This window comes from Pelobates fuscus, chromosome 3 (assembly GCF_036172605.1).
Source record: "Pelobates fuscus isolate aPelFus1 chromosome 3, aPelFus1.pri, whole genome shotgun sequence".
Classification (NCBI taxonomy): Eukaryota; Metazoa; Chordata; class Amphibia; order Anura; family Pelobatidae; genus Pelobates; species Pelobates fuscus.
The window spans coordinates 370,297,203-370,314,723 of record NC_086319.1 but is presented as its reverse complement, the minus strand read 5'-3'; the positions used below and the strand labels follow the sequence as shown (position 1 = coordinate 370,314,723).

The 17,521-nt window shown below is 37.8% G+C and overlaps 1 protein-coding gene across 1 annotated transcript in view; it reads right to left on the bottom strand.

Annotated features, from left to right (window-relative positions):
- The window catches only part of RAB8B (RAB8B, member RAS oncogene family), a 37,573-nt gene that overhangs the window by 7,784 nt on the left and 12,268 nt on the right, over positions 1-17,521 (bottom strand). Inside the window, exons 2-3 of the mRNA XM_063449403.1 lie at positions 11,115-11,175; positions 4,636-4,696 (exon numbers count right to left, since the gene is read on the bottom strand). Of these exons, the coding sequence (XP_063305473.1) occupies positions 4,636-4,696; positions 11,115-11,175 (122 nt within the window). The remainder of the gene's footprint in view (positions 1-4,635; positions 4,697-11,114; positions 11,176-17,521) is intronic.

Here is a 17,521-nt window from a genome sequence, read left to right as displayed (position 1 = left end):
AGAGGTTATATGGAGTAATAGGAGGAGTTATAGAGAGGTTATATGGAGTAATAGGAGGAGTTATAGAGAGAGGTTATATGGAGTAATAGGAGGAGTTATAGAGAGAGGTTATATGGAGTAATAGGAGGAGTTATAGAGAGAGGTTATATGGAGTAATAGGAGGAGTTATAGAGAGGTTATATGGAGTAATAGGAGGAGTTATAGGGAGAGGTTATATGGAGTAATAGGAGGAGTTATAGAGAGGTTATATGGAGTAATAGGAGGAGTTATAGAGAGGTTATATGGAGTAATAGGAGGAGTTATAGAGAGGTTATATGGAGTAATAGGAGGAGTTATAGAGAGAGGTTATATGGAGTAATAGGAGGAGTTATAGAGAGGTTATATGGAGTAATAGGAGGAGTTATAGAGAGGTTATATGGAGTAATAGGAGGAGTTATAGAGAGAGGTTATATGGAGTAATAGGAGGAGTTATAGAGAGAGGTTATATGGAGTAATAGGAGGAGTTATAGAGAGAGGTTATATGGAGTAATAGGAGGAGTTATAGGGAGAGGTTATATGGAGTAATAGGAGGAGTTATAGAGAGAGGTTATATGGAGTAATAGGAGGAGTTATAGGGAGAGGTTATATGGAGTAATAGGAGGAGTTATAGGGAGAGGTTATATGGAGTAGTAGTAGGATTTATAGAGAGAGGTTATATGGAGTAATAGGAGGAGTTATAGAGAGAGGTTATATGGAGTAATAGGAGGAGTTATAGGGAGAGGTTATATGGAGTAATAGGAGGAGTTATAGAGAGAGGTTATATGGAGTAATAGGAGGAGTTATAGAGAGAGGTTATATGGAGTAATAGGAGGAGTTATAGGGAGAGGTTATATGGAGTAATAGGAGGAGTTATAGAGAGAGGTTATATGGAGTAATAGGAGGAGTTATAGAGAGAGGTTATATGGAGTAATAGGAGGAGTTATAGGGAGAGGTTATATGGAGTAATAGGAGGAGTTATAGAGAGAGGTTATATGGAGTAATAGGAGGAGTTATAGGGAGAGGTTATATGGAGTAATAGGAGGAGTTATAGAGAGAGGTTATATGGTGTAATAGGAGGAGTTATAGAGAGAGGGTATATGGAGTAATAGGAGGAGTTATAGAGAGGTTATATGGAGTAATAGGAGTTATAGAGAGAGAGGTTATATGGAGTAATAGGAGTTATAGAGAGAGGTTATATGGAGTAATAGGAGGAGTTATAGAGAGAGGTTATATGGAGTAATAGGAGGAGTTATAGGGAGAGGTTATATGGAGTAATAGGAGTTATAGAGAGAGGTTATATGGAGTAATAGGAGGAGTTATAGAGAGAGGTTATATGGAGTAATAGGAGGAGTTATAGAGAGAGGTTATATGGAGTAATAGGAGGAGTTATAGAGAGAGGGTATATGGAGTAATAGGAGGAGTTATAGAGAGGTTATATGGAGTAATAGGAGGAGTTATAGAGAGGTTATATGGAGTAATAGGAGGAGTTATAGAGAGAGGTTATATGGAGTAATAGGAGGAGTTATAGAGAGGTTATATGGAGTAATAGGAGGAGTTATAGAGAGAGGTTATATGGAGTAATAGGAGGAGTTATAGGGAGAGGTTATATGGAGTAATAGGAGGAGTTATAGGGAGAGGTTATATGGAGTAATAGGAGAGTTATAGGAGAGGTTATATGGAGTAATAGGAGGAGTTATAGAGAGAGGTTATATGGAGTAATAGGAGGAGTTATAGAGAGAGGTTATATGGAGTAATAGGAGGAGTTATAGGGAGAGGTTATATGGAGTAATAGGAGGAGTTATAGAGAGAGAGGTTATATGGAGTAATAGGAGGAGTTATAGAGAGAGGTTATATGGAGTAATAGGAGGAGTTATAAGGAGAGGTTATATGGAGTAATAGGAGTTATAGAGAGAGGTTATATGGAGTAATAGGAGGAGTTATAGGAGAGGTTATATGGGGTAATAGGAGGAGTTATAGAGAGAGGTTATATGGAGTAATAGGAGGAGTTATAAGGAGAGGTTATATGGAGTAATAGGAGGAGTTATAGAGAGAGGTTATATGGAGTAATAGGAGGAGTTATAGAGAGAGGTTATATGGAGTAATAGGAGGAGTTATAGAGAGAGGTTATATGGAGTAATAGGAGGAGTTATAGAGAGAGGTTATATGGAGTAATAGGAGGAGTTATAGGGAGAGGTTATATGGAGTAATAGGAGGAGTTATAGGAGAGGTTATATGGAGTAATAGGAGGAGTTATAGAGAGGTTATATGGAGTAATAGGAGGAGTTATAGAGAGAGGTTATATGGAGTAATAGGAGGAGTTATAGGGAGAGGTTATATGGAGTAATAGGAGGAGTTATAGGGAGAGGTTATATGGAGTAATAGGAGGAGTTATAGGGAGAGGCTATATGGAGTAATAGGAGGAGTTATAGAGAGAGGTTATATGGAGTAATAGGAGGAGTTATAGGGAGAGGCTATATGGAGTAATAGGAGGAGTTATAGAGAGAGGTTATATGGAGTAATAGGAGGAGTTATAGGGAGAGGTTATATGGAGTAATAGGAGGAGTTATAGGGAGAGGTTATATGGAGTAATAGGAGGAGTTATAGGGAGAGGTTATATGGAGTAATAGGAGGAGTTATAGGGAGAGGATATATGGAGTAATAGGAGGAGTTATAGGGAGAGGTTATATGGAGTAATAGGAGGAGTTATAGGGAGAGGTTATATGGAGTAATAGGAGGAGTTATAGGGAGAGGTTATATGGAGTAATAGGAGGAGTTATAGGGAGAGGTTATATGGAGTAATAGGAGGAGTTATAGGGAGAGGATATATGGAGTAATAGGAGGAGTTATAAAGAGGTTATATGGAGTAATAGGAGGAGTTATAGGGAGAGGTTATAGGGAGTAATAGGAGGAGTTATAGGGAGAGGTTATATGGAGTAATAGGAGGAGTTATAGAGAGAGGTTATATGGAGTAATAGGAGGCGTTATAGGGAGAGGTTATATGGAGTAATAGGAGGAGTTATAGGGAGAGATTATATGGAGTAATAGGAGGAGTTATAGGGAGAGGTTATATGGAGTAATAGGAGGAGTTATAGAGAGAGGTTATATGGAGTAATAGGAGGAGTTATAGAGAGAGGTTATATGGAGTAATAGGAGGAGTTATAGAGAGAGGTTATATGGAGTAATAGGAGGAGTTATAGAGAGAGGTTATATGGAGTAATAGGAGGAGTTATAGGGAGAGGTTATATGGAGTAATAGGAGGAGTTATAGAGAGAGGTTATATGGAGTAATAGGAGGAGTTATAGGGAGAGGTTATATGGAGTAATAGGAGGAGTTATAGGGAGAGGTTATATTGAGTAATAGGAGGAGTTATAGTGAGAGGTTATATGGAGTAATAGGAGGAGTTATAGGGGGAGGTTATATGGAGTAATAGGAGGAGTTATAGAGAGAGGTTATATGGAGTAATAGGAGGAGTTATAGGGAGAGGTTATATGGAGTAATAGGAGGAGTTATAGAGGAGAGGTTATATTGAGTAATAGGAGGAGTTATAGTGAGAGGTTATATGGAGTAATAGGAGGAGTTATAGGGGGAGGTTATATGGAGTAATAGGAGGAGTTATAGAGAGGTTATATGGAGTAATAGGAGGAGTTATAGGGAGAGGTTATATGGAGTAATAGGAGGGGTTATAGAGAGAGGTTATATGGAGTAATACGAGGAGTTATAGAGAGAGGTTATATGGAGTAATAGGAGGAGTTATAGAGAGAGGTTATATGGAGTAATACGAGGAGTTATAGAGAGAGGTTATATGGAGTAATAGGAGGGGTTATAGAGAGAGGTTATATGGAGTAATACGAGGAGTTATAGAGAGAGGTTATATAGAGTAATAGGAGGAGTTATAGAGAGAGGTTATATGGAGTAATAGGAGGAGTTATAGGGAGAGGTTATATTGAGTAATAGGAGGAGTTATAGTGAGAGGTTATATGGAGTAATAGGAGGAGTTATAGAGAGAGGTTATATAAGTAATAGGAGGAGTTATAGAGAGAGGTTATATGGAGTAATAGGAGGAGTTATAGGGAGAGGTTATATGGAGTAATAGGAGGAGTTATAGGGAGAGGTTATATGGAGTAATAGGAGGAGTTATAGGGAGAGGTTATATGGAGTAATAAGAGGAGTTATAGGGGGAGGTTATATGGAGTAATAGGAGGAGTTATATGGAGTAATAGGAGGAGTTATAGGGAGAGGTTATATGGAGTAATAGGAGGAGTTATAGGGAGAGGTTATATGGAGTAATAGGAGGAGTTATAGAGAGAGGTTATATGGAGTAATAAGAGGAGTTATAGGGGGAGGTTATATGGAGTAATAGGAGGAGTTATATGGAGTAATAGGAGGAGTTATAGGAGAGGTTACATGGAATAATAGGAGGAGCTATAGGGAGAGGTTATATGTAGTATTAGGAGGAGTTATAGGGAGAGGTTATATGTAGTATTAGGAGGAGTTATAGGGAGAGGTTATATGTAGTAATGGGAGGAGTTATAGGGGGAGTATAAATTAAAAGCAGGAGCGAAGCCAGGATTATATTGAACTTCAAAGTAAAAAAAAAAACCTATATATTCGATTTACCATAGCGCCTCTGTAATATGCTGTAGTGATTGTACGAAATCTCTCCTGTCCTGCAGTGTCCCTAAAATTACACGGAAAACGGCAGTTTATATGATAAAATCTCACGTACAAGGGGGACAAAAGAGGGAGGAGTACAATTGAAAAGATTTTCAAAATATCAACAATAAAAACCATGTTTAATTGACAACAGATGGTTATGATACAACTATGCAACAATGTACAGCTACAATATAAAACAAATGTATAAAGGTTTGCTCCACTATGTTGCAGTTACGAACAGGTTGGCAGCGAGCATTCACTTTAGTAGAAGGGTTCTGCAAAGCCGAGATTTCCAGTAATACCGCGAACAATGAATTTCAAATTCAAGGTAAAAAAAAAAAAAAAAATTCAGCTGTGCTTTTAGTATAGTCTGGCTTTAAATTTGAAATTCCAGCGTTAGTATGTCGGAGTTTTGAACTTCAAATATCTCACTGCATTATCATTACTACAAATTAGCAGTACTGTTTCGTTAAAGTTATGTTGCAAAAAATAAGCACCAAACTATTAAAAGGGACACTATAGACACCAAAACAACTTTAGCTTAATGAAGCAGTCTGGGTGTGTAGATCGTGCCTCTGAAGTCTCACTGCTCAATTCTCTGCCATTTAGGAGTTAAATCCCTTTTGTTTCGGTTTATGCAGCCCTAGCCACACCTCCCCTGGCTGTGACTGCCACAGCCTGCATGAATACAACACTGTTTCATTTTCAATCAGATGTAACGTACTTTAAAGGTACACTATGGGCACACAGGCCACTTCAGCTCATTGAAGTGGTCTGGGTGCAGTGTCCCAGGTCCCTTAACCCTGAGCAGGTAATGATTGCAGTTTCTACTATTAGAAACCCTGCTAGGGTTAACTCCACCTCTAGTGGATGTCTCCCCAACCTTGACAGAGGGGGAAGCTATAGTGCAAGGAACAACAAGTTTTTTTTTTTTCTGGCACTATAGTTTCCCTTTAAACGTTTTTATCTCCTGCTCTGTAATTTGGACTTTAATTACATACAGGAGGTTCCTGCAGAGTCTAGCAAGCTATTAACAGAACAGGAGATACGCAATTCTAATGAAACAGATTTAGCAATAAAGAAAGTATAAATATTAGAGGACTATTTACAGGAAGTGTTTAGGAAGGTGGTGCAGATCACATGCATGGAGCTGTAACATGGGCTGTATAAACAAAGTGAATTAACTTCTTAATGACAGAAAATTGAGCAATGAGACTTATTAAGCTAAAGTTGTTTTGGTGACTATAGTGTCCCTTTAATGAAGAGGGTTTTTCCAGATAATGTAAAGCATTGAGAAATGGCAAAGTGTACATTTGTCCGAAACTATATATATATATTTATTAAAACACCTCCTCCCCTCAAAAAACAACTAAACTGTTATTTTAAAAATAAAAATAAAAATGGGGGGGGGGGGGAGGGGGGAGAGGGAAGGGAGGATTAGAATACAGGTTTGATAAGAAAGATTATTGTCCAACAATGTTCATATTTTTGTTAAGGCTCGTCAAGTTTATCTTTATAAAGATCAGAAAAACACTGAAAATAGAGATTCTGATGACAAGCATATAGCACTTTAAATATACCAGAATTATATACACTAATCATACCTTATAAAACTAATGGGGAAGGTATGGAATTATTGTTTAATATTGAAGAATGATGGCATTATTAATTTGTTTACATAATTACAGGATTCAAAAGCACTTTGAATAAGTAATAATATTAATAATAATAATAATGTTTCAGGAAAATATTCATTTTGTCATCTGGAATTTCCAGAGATTGCAAAGGAAATAAATGTACTGCAGCTAATGGCAAGCTTACAGACAGCTGATTGTGTTTGTCACAAAATATATCAATTATACAAAAAAAGTGGAAGGGTAATGGGGAACAATATCACAAGATAAAAAGGCAACACAGGAAGTTACGTTTCGTTCTTTTGAAACGTGCAAAGTCACATTTTATTTTTTTAACATTTTAATTTATTTTGTCCGTTGCCGGCATTGCCGTTCGTTTATTAATAGAAGTACCAAACAGGAAGCAAAGATGTTTGCCTACGAAAAGTTGATTGTATACTAAAGAAAGGTATTGGATTTTTAGAAGGATAAAATGTTTCACGTTAACTATGGAACAGTTCAGGATAAAAATATATACAAATATTCTGAACACTAAAACCAAGAAAATACCTATACATCAAGATTTATCATTAAGTATTATAATTATACGACTGATTTGTGTTAAAAAAAACAACCCAGCATGATCAAAACTACTGATAATATGTCATATTCTAAGCACCACAACCACTTCAAATATTTTTCTCTGCTATATTGGCAGAAGCACCTCAAGTGGCTGAGTGACTAGAGGCATTTAAACCCTGCAATAAAACCACTGCCGTTCTGCAGAACAGTAATGTTTTCCATTGCAGGGTTAAAAAGAGAGGGACACGGCGCCCAGACCACTTCATTGACATTTAAACATAAAGATAAGTAAACATAACTTTAACCCCTTAAGGACCAAACTTCTGGAATAAAAGGGAATCATGACATGTCACATGTCATGTGTCCTTAAGGGGTTAAAAAATAAAATAAAAATTAAAATCAAAAGGACGACTCAGTTCACCATTAAGATAGATTGTAAAGAAAACATTTTTAAACGTGATAAATCTAGAAGTGAATAATAGAATTGAAAGCAGGTGCGACAGGATGAGACATCACATGGTTTAGGAGGGACTGTAGTTTTAGACAAAAGGATGTTTCGACATAAAAGTTCAGATAACAATCATTATATAGAACCTGGTATTTAATGTAATAGTATAGCGAAGTGAGATTATGCTGTAAAACCACACTGTTTTACAAAAGTGGAGAAAAGGGTCTGGTGTGACATTTAAAAGGCTCGATGGTAGACTTCTCCATGAAAAATATATGGTTACTGTAGTAGAGTTTGTACGCTACCTAAGATGCTAGGGGAAATTATGTAGAGCTTGTGTCAATGAAACAATGAATTAATTTGAGATTTATATCACTACAGATATTTTGCATTATGCCTAGCAGGAGAGGACGGCTATGTGTGTCATTAAAGGCCCGTAGAAACTGCACAAAGACACCTTGCACAAAATGCAGTACGGTATATTGAAGTGGTTATGGTTCTTGGACCTACCCTTTAAGTACATTTCAATAGGGAACCCATGTAACATAAAACATAATTAAAATAAAGTGTACATTTTTTTTTATTTTAAATGGTGATGAGGATGTGCTCCTTTGTTCCCAATGGAAGTCAGGGCCTACCATCCACCAACTTGTTTTATGCAAGATAAAATAAAAAAAAGTGTTTCTAAATTCATTATTTAGCCTGGGGTGAGCACAAACAGAGACCAAAATATAATGAAGTCCGCCATCAGGCGTGCATAATACAATAATATAAAAGAAAAAGCAGAAAGGTTTTTTCAAAAAGCCTGAATTACATTATAAAGACTGAGCCAACAGGTTTATTATAAAATATAAAAAGCTATTCAAAACATAACTAAAAGTGAAGCAAAAAAGAAAAGGATAGTAAAATCATAAAATGAGAAAGAGAGCCAAGAATGTAGGAAGTAATGAGTAATGCGGGGTGACTGGAGGGAGGGGGGGGGGGGGGGGAGAGCAGGTTTGGGAGCAGAAATGACTTTTCAAAAACAAATCCATCGTAACTGCTCTAAAAATAAAAAATATACTGGCAGCTGTTAAACCATATGGATTAATGGGACATTTTGCAAGGGACACTAATCTGTTGAACCATCAGATTTTAGTGTCTGACTTCCTGCTCTTTTCCTCTGAAAAACTCCCTTCCTGATTATTTTTGCTGAATCCTCAAAGCTACGTAAACACTTGTATTCTAAAATTATTCGGCTTCAAGTACATGTTTATACGTTGGGTCATAAAGGTTTTGTTATTTAAATCGCGCCCATTTCCTTGGGTATCTTTTACAACAATGAAACAAACAAATAATAAAAAAAAGTTACCTGCGCACCGTTCCAGACCTCAGACCGCTTTCCATGCATTAGCTAGATAAGCAAATATAATAAAAAGGGACACTCTGGGTCCCTCTGCCATCTCCCCCACTGGCCTCTTACCGAGAGAAGTTCTTTAGCAAGGTATGTACACCATTATCTCTTTACTGTAATACCGAACATGTATTCTGAATAAAAATGATTAACGCCAAACAAATCTCTGAGGTACAACATATCTACAAAATAACCAACATAATTTCTGCAGCCTCCCACAATGCACTTCTTAGAATTAAACACTAAAAGGGGCATGCATGCCTTAAAGGACCACTATAGGCACCCAGACCACTTCAGCTCAATGAAGTGGTCTGGGTGCCAGGTCCCCCTAGTTTTAACCCTGCAGCTGAAAACATAGCATTTTCAGAGAAACTGCTATGTTTACACTGCAGGGTTAATCCAGCCTCTAGTGGCTGTCACCCTGAATAAATACACTGAGTAAATTCACCCTCAATAAAAAAACGCACTTTTTAAAATCACACTTATTTGACACTGGACGTCCTCACTGACCTCCAACATCAAAAAAGATCCCCATCGGAATGCAGTGAATAATGCTTTCCTAAGGGCGGGTTTGAATGTGTCTGCGTCTCGGGTCATGCGCATTCGGCTCCACTCAGGAGCTGACGTCGTCGGGAGAGAAGAGGTCACCAGTGCCGAGGGAGCCCGTACAGCCGAATAGACCGCGTGGTCCCCCTTGTTAACACCTCGTAATCACCGACCCCTCCTTGCTGTTAACTGCAAAGAAGCGTTGCCTGGTTGGCGGCCATTCGTATATATGAATGCACGTCTTTGTCTCCCGAACCCAAGCTGCGGTACATGGTCGTGACGGCATGGATCTCTGAGTCGGCTACACAAGCCCACGAACCGCGCTGAAACTTGTACCCCTGCCCGTTCTAATGTCCGACCAGCTAGGATAACAGTAAAGCATTAATTCTGTACAAAATTCTATTAGAACTAGCACTGACCCGTGGATAAGTCGACTTTAAAATGAGACGACTTATACATGAGTATATACGGTAACTGGTTTGTAGATCATAAATGTCTTGGGGAGGCCAAGACCCCATTATTTTTCCTAATACATGCTGTGACGGTAGTCACCATCACTGCGAACATAAGATGGACACTTCAATTAGATCCCTCCAATGTTTAAGTCACCCTGTGCTCATTGTAGGTGCAGGGTGTGTGTAATGTATTATGTTTTTATTGTCAATTGTTTGTGTGCTCTCCTGTCCTGCTTATGCTTGCTTATGCTTGCTACCAACTAGGAGGATTTGGCTATGGAGCCTGTACAGCGCCCTCCGTTGGTTACAGCTATACCTAAATAACAAGATTTGCATATTGCTAATTCTGCAGGCAGGAGAGATATTTTGTGTTAATTAATATCCCCCCTTATAAATATGTCATTGTGTTATAATAAGTTGCTGTATGTTGTCTGCTATGATTTGGTTATTTGTATTTTATTTACATTGTCACAGCAATCTAGATGTAATAAATCTATGTCAGTTCCTTTTGGAACTTGTGTCCCGTGTGGATTTTTAGGGATCCTAGTGGCAGAATCTTCAGGCCTGGTTGCAGGATCCCTCAAGCCATGGGATAAATAAAGAGAGCTAAGCCTGAGAGCTGCAATTGCCTTTGAAAAGGCAATAACTATAATCACTGTAAGCAGAGCTGCAGTGGAGTAGGCAGAGGGGACGATACCTGCCCGGAAGAAGGGCTGCAGCGGATTAGGTAGAGTGAACGATACTTGCCTAAAAAGGAGAGCTGTTACCAGGTGCAAAAGCTCCAGAAGGCCCCCAGTCAAGCTGCGGCGACTGGGGCCAAAGCGTTCCTGGGTCCCAGCAAGCAGCTAGGAAGCGGACTTAGCGGAGGTACACAGCCGGGGTACAGGGAGCTCTGTCACACATGCCTCACCATTAGGTTTGCAGCAATGTAGAGTAATAGGTGAGTACTAGTAATATTTAGTATTGGTGTAGGGTTAACATTTAGTGATATTGTAGAGCAGGGGTAGGCAACCTTTAGTTCTCCAGATGTTCTGGACTACAAGTACCTTCATGCTTTGCAGACACTATGGCTGTAAAAGCATTATGGGCCATGTACTCCAAAACATTTGGCGTGCTGAAGGTTGACTACCCCTGCTGTAGAGTGTTGGGATAATACAGATTTGTAAGTGTAGTGCAAAGTGTTAGGATGGTGAAAGGATTAAGTAGAAGACTTTTCTTTGACAGCAACCCAGTGCTGCCCGAGGTTAGTGGCAGCTGTTTTACTTACTAGGATTAACACGGCGACAGCTATTGCTTGGGAGTGCAACTCCCACTAACCTCAGGTATAAGGGATACACATGTCCCAGTACATAGAGTGTCAAGTTAGTCACCCACTGATATACACTTCCTTTGATCCAACATACCATATCTGAAGTTTAATCTTCTTTCCATCTAGCTCTATGGTGCGAATCTTGAAGTCAATGCCTGGAAAACAGAGAAAGAAGAAAAGAATTAAATATTTAATAATAAATATACATATTTATATTATTACACACACTGGCTACTGTTACTTGCTTAAAAGGAACATTCCAAATATACACTTCAGTGGGCTGAAGTACTTAATGTGTGAAGAGTGTCCTATTTTTTTCCATTTTATTAACCCCTTAAAGACAGCGGGTGTGCTATGCCGTCCTTGGGGACTCTGCTCTAAACGGCAGCGGGCGGCATAGCACGTCCCAGCCGTCCTTTCTACTAACCCGGTCGCCAGCGATCCCACGCCGGCGATCGCGGTGTGGGGACTCATCTGGCAGCCCAGGTACTCCCCCTGCTGCCTGAAAAAAATGTAAAGTTTAAAACTGTGTAAAATTAAATTATATACATACATACATACATACATACATACATACACACACACACACACACCGTATATACTTGAGTATAAGTCGACCCGGAATTTAAGTCGGGACCCCAAATTTTACCCCCCAAAACTGGGAAAACGTATTGACTCGAGTATAAGACTAGGGTGGGAAATGCAGCAGCTACTGGTACATTTCTAAATAAAATTAGATCCCCCAAAAATTATATTATTTGAATATTTATGTACAGTGTGTGTGTGTGTGTGTGTGTGTGTGTGTTTGTATGAATGCAGTGTGTGTGTATATACACACACACACACACCCACCCACCCACAGTCTAAGTGTATTTTAAGAATATATATAATTATATATTTAATATCAAAATACACATATAATGATATTGATTAAATCTATATAATCATTATAAATATATATTTATATATAAAATAAATAAGTAAATACGCTAAAAAAATATATATGTGTAAATTCGTTCTAACTGTAAATTTATTAAAATTAATATATTGATATCAAAATACATCTACATACATAAGTATAAGTATATATCACTATTGTTATACACATATATATATATATATATATATATATATATATATATATATATAAAATAATTTATATTTATTCGATGGCTTGGCACTCTCCTTACCAGGACTTAGTTTTCAACTGCCTGGGTGCAATCCACTTGCGTCCAATATTTATATTTTTCCGAAATCCAGGATGCACACTCAGGACTTTCAAAGTGGAATATAGTGATTTATTAAAGTTACATAAGCATACAGCAACCAAAAAAAAGAAAAATGTAAAAAAAAAATAATAATTAAGTTTCGATCCTGTTTCGACATTTCATAAAATTCTATGTATATATTTATGGAATAATTTTATAAATTACAATTTGTGGGACCTGCCTGTCAACCCAGGCCAAAAATCCAGGGTATTTAATTTGCTAGCACCATATTTAACCCTGTAACTTTCCAAGACACCATAAAACCTGTACATGGGGGGTACTGTTTTACTCGGGAGACTTCGCTGAACACAAATTAGTGTTTCAAAACAGTAAAATGTACACACACACTACACACTCTGCATTAATTATATACACACACTACACAAACACACACTACACACTCTGCATTAATTATATACACACACTACACACTCTGCATTCATTATATACATACTACACACTACACACTCTGCATTCATTATATACACACACTACACAAACAAACACTACACACTCTGCATTCATTATATACACACACTACACACTCTGCATTAATTATATACACACACTACACAAACACACACTACACACTCTGCATTCATTATATACACACTACACACTACGCATTCATTATATACACACACTACACAAACACACACTACACACTCTGCATTCATTATATACACACTACACACTCTGCATTAATTATATACACACACTACACACTCTGCATTCATTATATACATACTACACACTACACACTCTGCATTCATTATATACACACACTACACACTCTGCATTAATTATATACACACACTACACAAACACACACTACACACTCTGCATTCATTATATACACACACTACACACTCTGCATTCATTATATACATACTACACACTACACACTCTGCATTCATTATATACACACACTACACAAACAAACACTACACACTCTGCATTCATTATATACACACACTACACACTCTGCATTAATTATATACACACACTACACAAACACACACTACACACTCTGCATTCATTATATACATACTACACACTACGCATTCATTATATACACACACTACACAAACACACACTACACACTCTGCATTAATTATATACACACACTACACACTCTGCATTCATTATATACATACTACACACTACACACTCTGCATTCATTATATACACACACTACACACTCTGCATTCATTATATACACACACTACACACTCTGCATTAATTATATACACACACTACACAAACACACACTACACACTCTGCATTCATTATATACACACACTACACACTCTGCATTCATTATATACATACTACACACTACACACTCTGCATTCATTATATACACACACTACACAAACAAACACTACACACTCTGCATTCATTATATACACACACTACACACTCTGCATTAATTATATACACACACTACACAAACACACACTACACACTCTGCATTCATTATATACATACTACACACTACGCATTCATTATATACACACACTACACAAACACACACTACACACTCTGCATTCATTATATACACACTACACACTCTGCATTAATTATATACACACACTACACAAACACACACTACACACTCTGCATTCATTATATACACACTACACACTCTGCATTCATTATATACACACACACTACACAAACACACACTACACACTCTGCATTCATTATATACACACTACACACTCTGCATTCATTATATACACACACTACACAAACACACACTACACAAACACACACTACACAAACACACACTACACACTCTGCATTCATTATATACAGGATAGAGTGTGTGTGTGTGGGGGGGGGGGGGATTAGCTATAGCTACAACTTGGCTATTTTGCCTACTTCTAATGTTGGCTTTCAAACACTGAACAATTATCTCATGCTTTCCAAAAGACACATACGGAAATTTCATGTCCAAAAGGTGACTCATCTTTTACCTCACTTCCACCTCTTCTCTCGCACATATTCTATTCTACCAATAGCTGACATTACCTTAAAGGGACACTTCAAGTTCTCTGGAAATTCTACCACTAAATAGAACATTGACAATCATCTATGACATGTTCGCATTTTGTCACGTGATGCTCAGTTCTCTTAAATTATATATGAAAGATTTAGCAATCCAGGCACAGCCAGGCACTTAATGCAAATAAGAAGAACAGGCTTTATTTCTCCTCTTCCCTGTCTGATTTCTCTATGCAGGTTGCCAGGTGCAAAGTACAGATCTTAGAACAATGATTGGCAGTGAGTGAGGGTGAAGAATTGTGGTTGCAGAATAAAGAGATGTTGAATGCTTATTTGTATTTTTCACATTTGCGAATTATGGATAGGTAGACTTTATATTAAAAACCCCGTAAACGGGACATTCCAAAAAGCCCTGAATTTTACAGAGATTGAAGCATTGTCCTCCAGCATGCAGCCTCATTCAAAGGTAACCTCAGGCAAACAGACTACAATTACTCATGGATTCCATCGCACCCACTTTTACTAGTGTTCTCCTTTGTCTCCCATCTCAATGCACAATTTTACTTCACTCTTACACACATTTCCAGTCCCACCATTCAAGTATTAGTAGACATTACCATTTAACTGGATATTGTACATTATCATTGGCCCTAAAGAGCAGGATCTCCAACTAGAACCAAGGGAATTGTAGACTCCTAAAATTCAAAATCAAACTAAATGGCTTACTTTGGGGAGGACAAAGCTAGGGATGAGAATAGAATGGGAAACGTATGAAAGTGCTAGCATTCAACGTCTTTTGAATATTTTATAGAGAGCTCCATTTACTGTTCTATTTCTGTGGTTCACAAGAACATCAGGGTGGTCTACTGTGTTCTTAGATTCTGCAAACAACCGTTAACATTTATATTATATAGACTGACGAAGAGAAACGGTTAAGTAAAGGGACAAACCAACACCCCAACTACTACAGCTCACTGTAGAGATTATGGTACGGTAATATGGTCACCATTCACCTGTTTATAGCCACAGAGGAAAGAAGAATGTCCAGGCACTCCGTGTCTTAGATAGGCAAATTTATTGAAAGTACATTGTCCAGCAGCAACATTTTGACCAAAGTGTCTTTTTGAAGCTTGAAAAAAAGACCTTTTGGTCGAAACGTTGCTGCTGGACACTGTACTTCCAATAACTTTGACTAAGACTTGGGAGTACCTGGACATTTTTCTTTCTTCTGGGACTAAAAAATACCTTTTGGGCCTTGGTACTGGCCCCAGGTTTGGTTGCACCCAGGTTTGACAAAGGACATCATTGCTGTACGGTTTAAATGCATTATTATGCACCAAAAACATTTGTGAGAGTAAGTGGGACTCAAATGCACCTTTAACCTTTTGGACACTGTCCAACTGACATGGGCCCCAGAGTCAATTTGTCACTAAAAAAATAGCCTGACAAACATGCGAGGGACTACACCCATAGCTGGAGTGTTAAGGATGTGTATAATGTCCCTTTATATGCTTCGTCAATTGTGATCCAAGAACAAAATATATATTCAGCACTCCACTATTCAATGCGAGTTCCTGTATTCAGGCCAACAGAAAAGACAATAGGAGAAGTGACAAATTAAATAGTTGGTCCAGAACCATAATAATTGCATTTTCAATAATGCTTTTTCTTGTGTCTTTAGCCACCCATACAGTGAATTTACTAAAGTCTTGCCAATCCCCTGCTTGATGTACGAATATCTTCATGTTGAAATATTAGTACACAGTCTACTCTATTGTTTCGAGCAGGAAGCAGGCTCTGTGCGTCATGGTTTGTACTGTGATAATAGACCACTTCCTGAAATGTACTGCTTTGACATCCTAAGTGCAGAAATCTGTATAGAATGAGAACGTTGATAATGTACAATTATCTATATTAACAATATCGCTGGGAAAGATTTAGCAAATTAGTCAAGTACATAAAAAGAAAAAAGGATGCTGTGTTTAACAATACAGACGGACTAGTAACTTCACATTTTGCATCACGCATTCACTCTTAAAGAAACAGTATTTAAGTAAACACCACTGAATTTATTTCACCTTTGTTACTACATTATTAATGAATTAATTCTAATAATAATCTACTACTGTAATATTTTCTACGTGCAGTCACATGTAGTTATTGATATTTTGGATGATGTAACTTAGTTGGCAAAATACATTGCCACTCCTAGCTGTAAATTCCTTCAAATAACTGTATCTCTATTCCTTAGGTCCAATTCCATAATCCATCTAAATCAAATCAACTTCATTTCTGCTCAGCTCTGCCCACTAACCCTGGTTCCTTCTACCTATATAGCATTCTCTTCCAGCTGTTTGGTACAGTCATTCACCTCCACATGTGACCAGTTACTGCAATTATACTATTAATTCTGTCTGTTGTCACCTCCAAATTCCTCTGCTACCTCTGGTCTCATCTCCCCACTTTAACCTTTAGATTGTAAGCTCAAGGGCTACCTAGCAAAGTACTCTGTATGAAATATCTTCAGGGACTAGATCTCCGCTCACCGGCAGGGCCCTCTACCTTTTGTAATGGTCTGTTCATATTGTATTATCATTTTCCGAATAGTTGGTGCTTTATAAAAAAATAAAATCAGTAGCAGGCAGACATTTCTCTCCACAGGACCAGTCAGTAGTCTCTAATTCTGGTCCATGGGAGGCAATCCGATCTTAAAAACCTTTGTCCTGCAGCAGTTTGTAGGTGAGAAGGTTATCCCACAGCATCAGTCACACAGGATGACAAACTGCTATATAAACTGACAGCAACCAAACATAGGCTGCTATCAGCTTATGACAATCAGCTGAGTGCAATAAGTAGGGCTGACACAGGGAGAGTTCAAGTACACGGTCCCTCGATCAATATCCTACAAGAGCAAGTTGGGGGAGGGAGAGGAAGGGACTTAAATTTTTATTTTATTTTTTAATAGGCTTATTATATTCCTATGTATCTCACATTAAACCATAGGAATTTGGGAAACATCATTAGTTCAGACAGGATCAGTCACACTGTGCATTAAACTTTAAAAATCCAAGTTTGAAATCCAAATTCGCAAGAAAGACAAAATAAATAGTCTCCAGATTTATGCTGGAGAGAAGTCTGAGTGCTACAGGCATCATCTAGCACATCAACGAAAACACCTACAGTGGACACAGCTCTACACGGTTACTGTAGAATACTCAGCTAT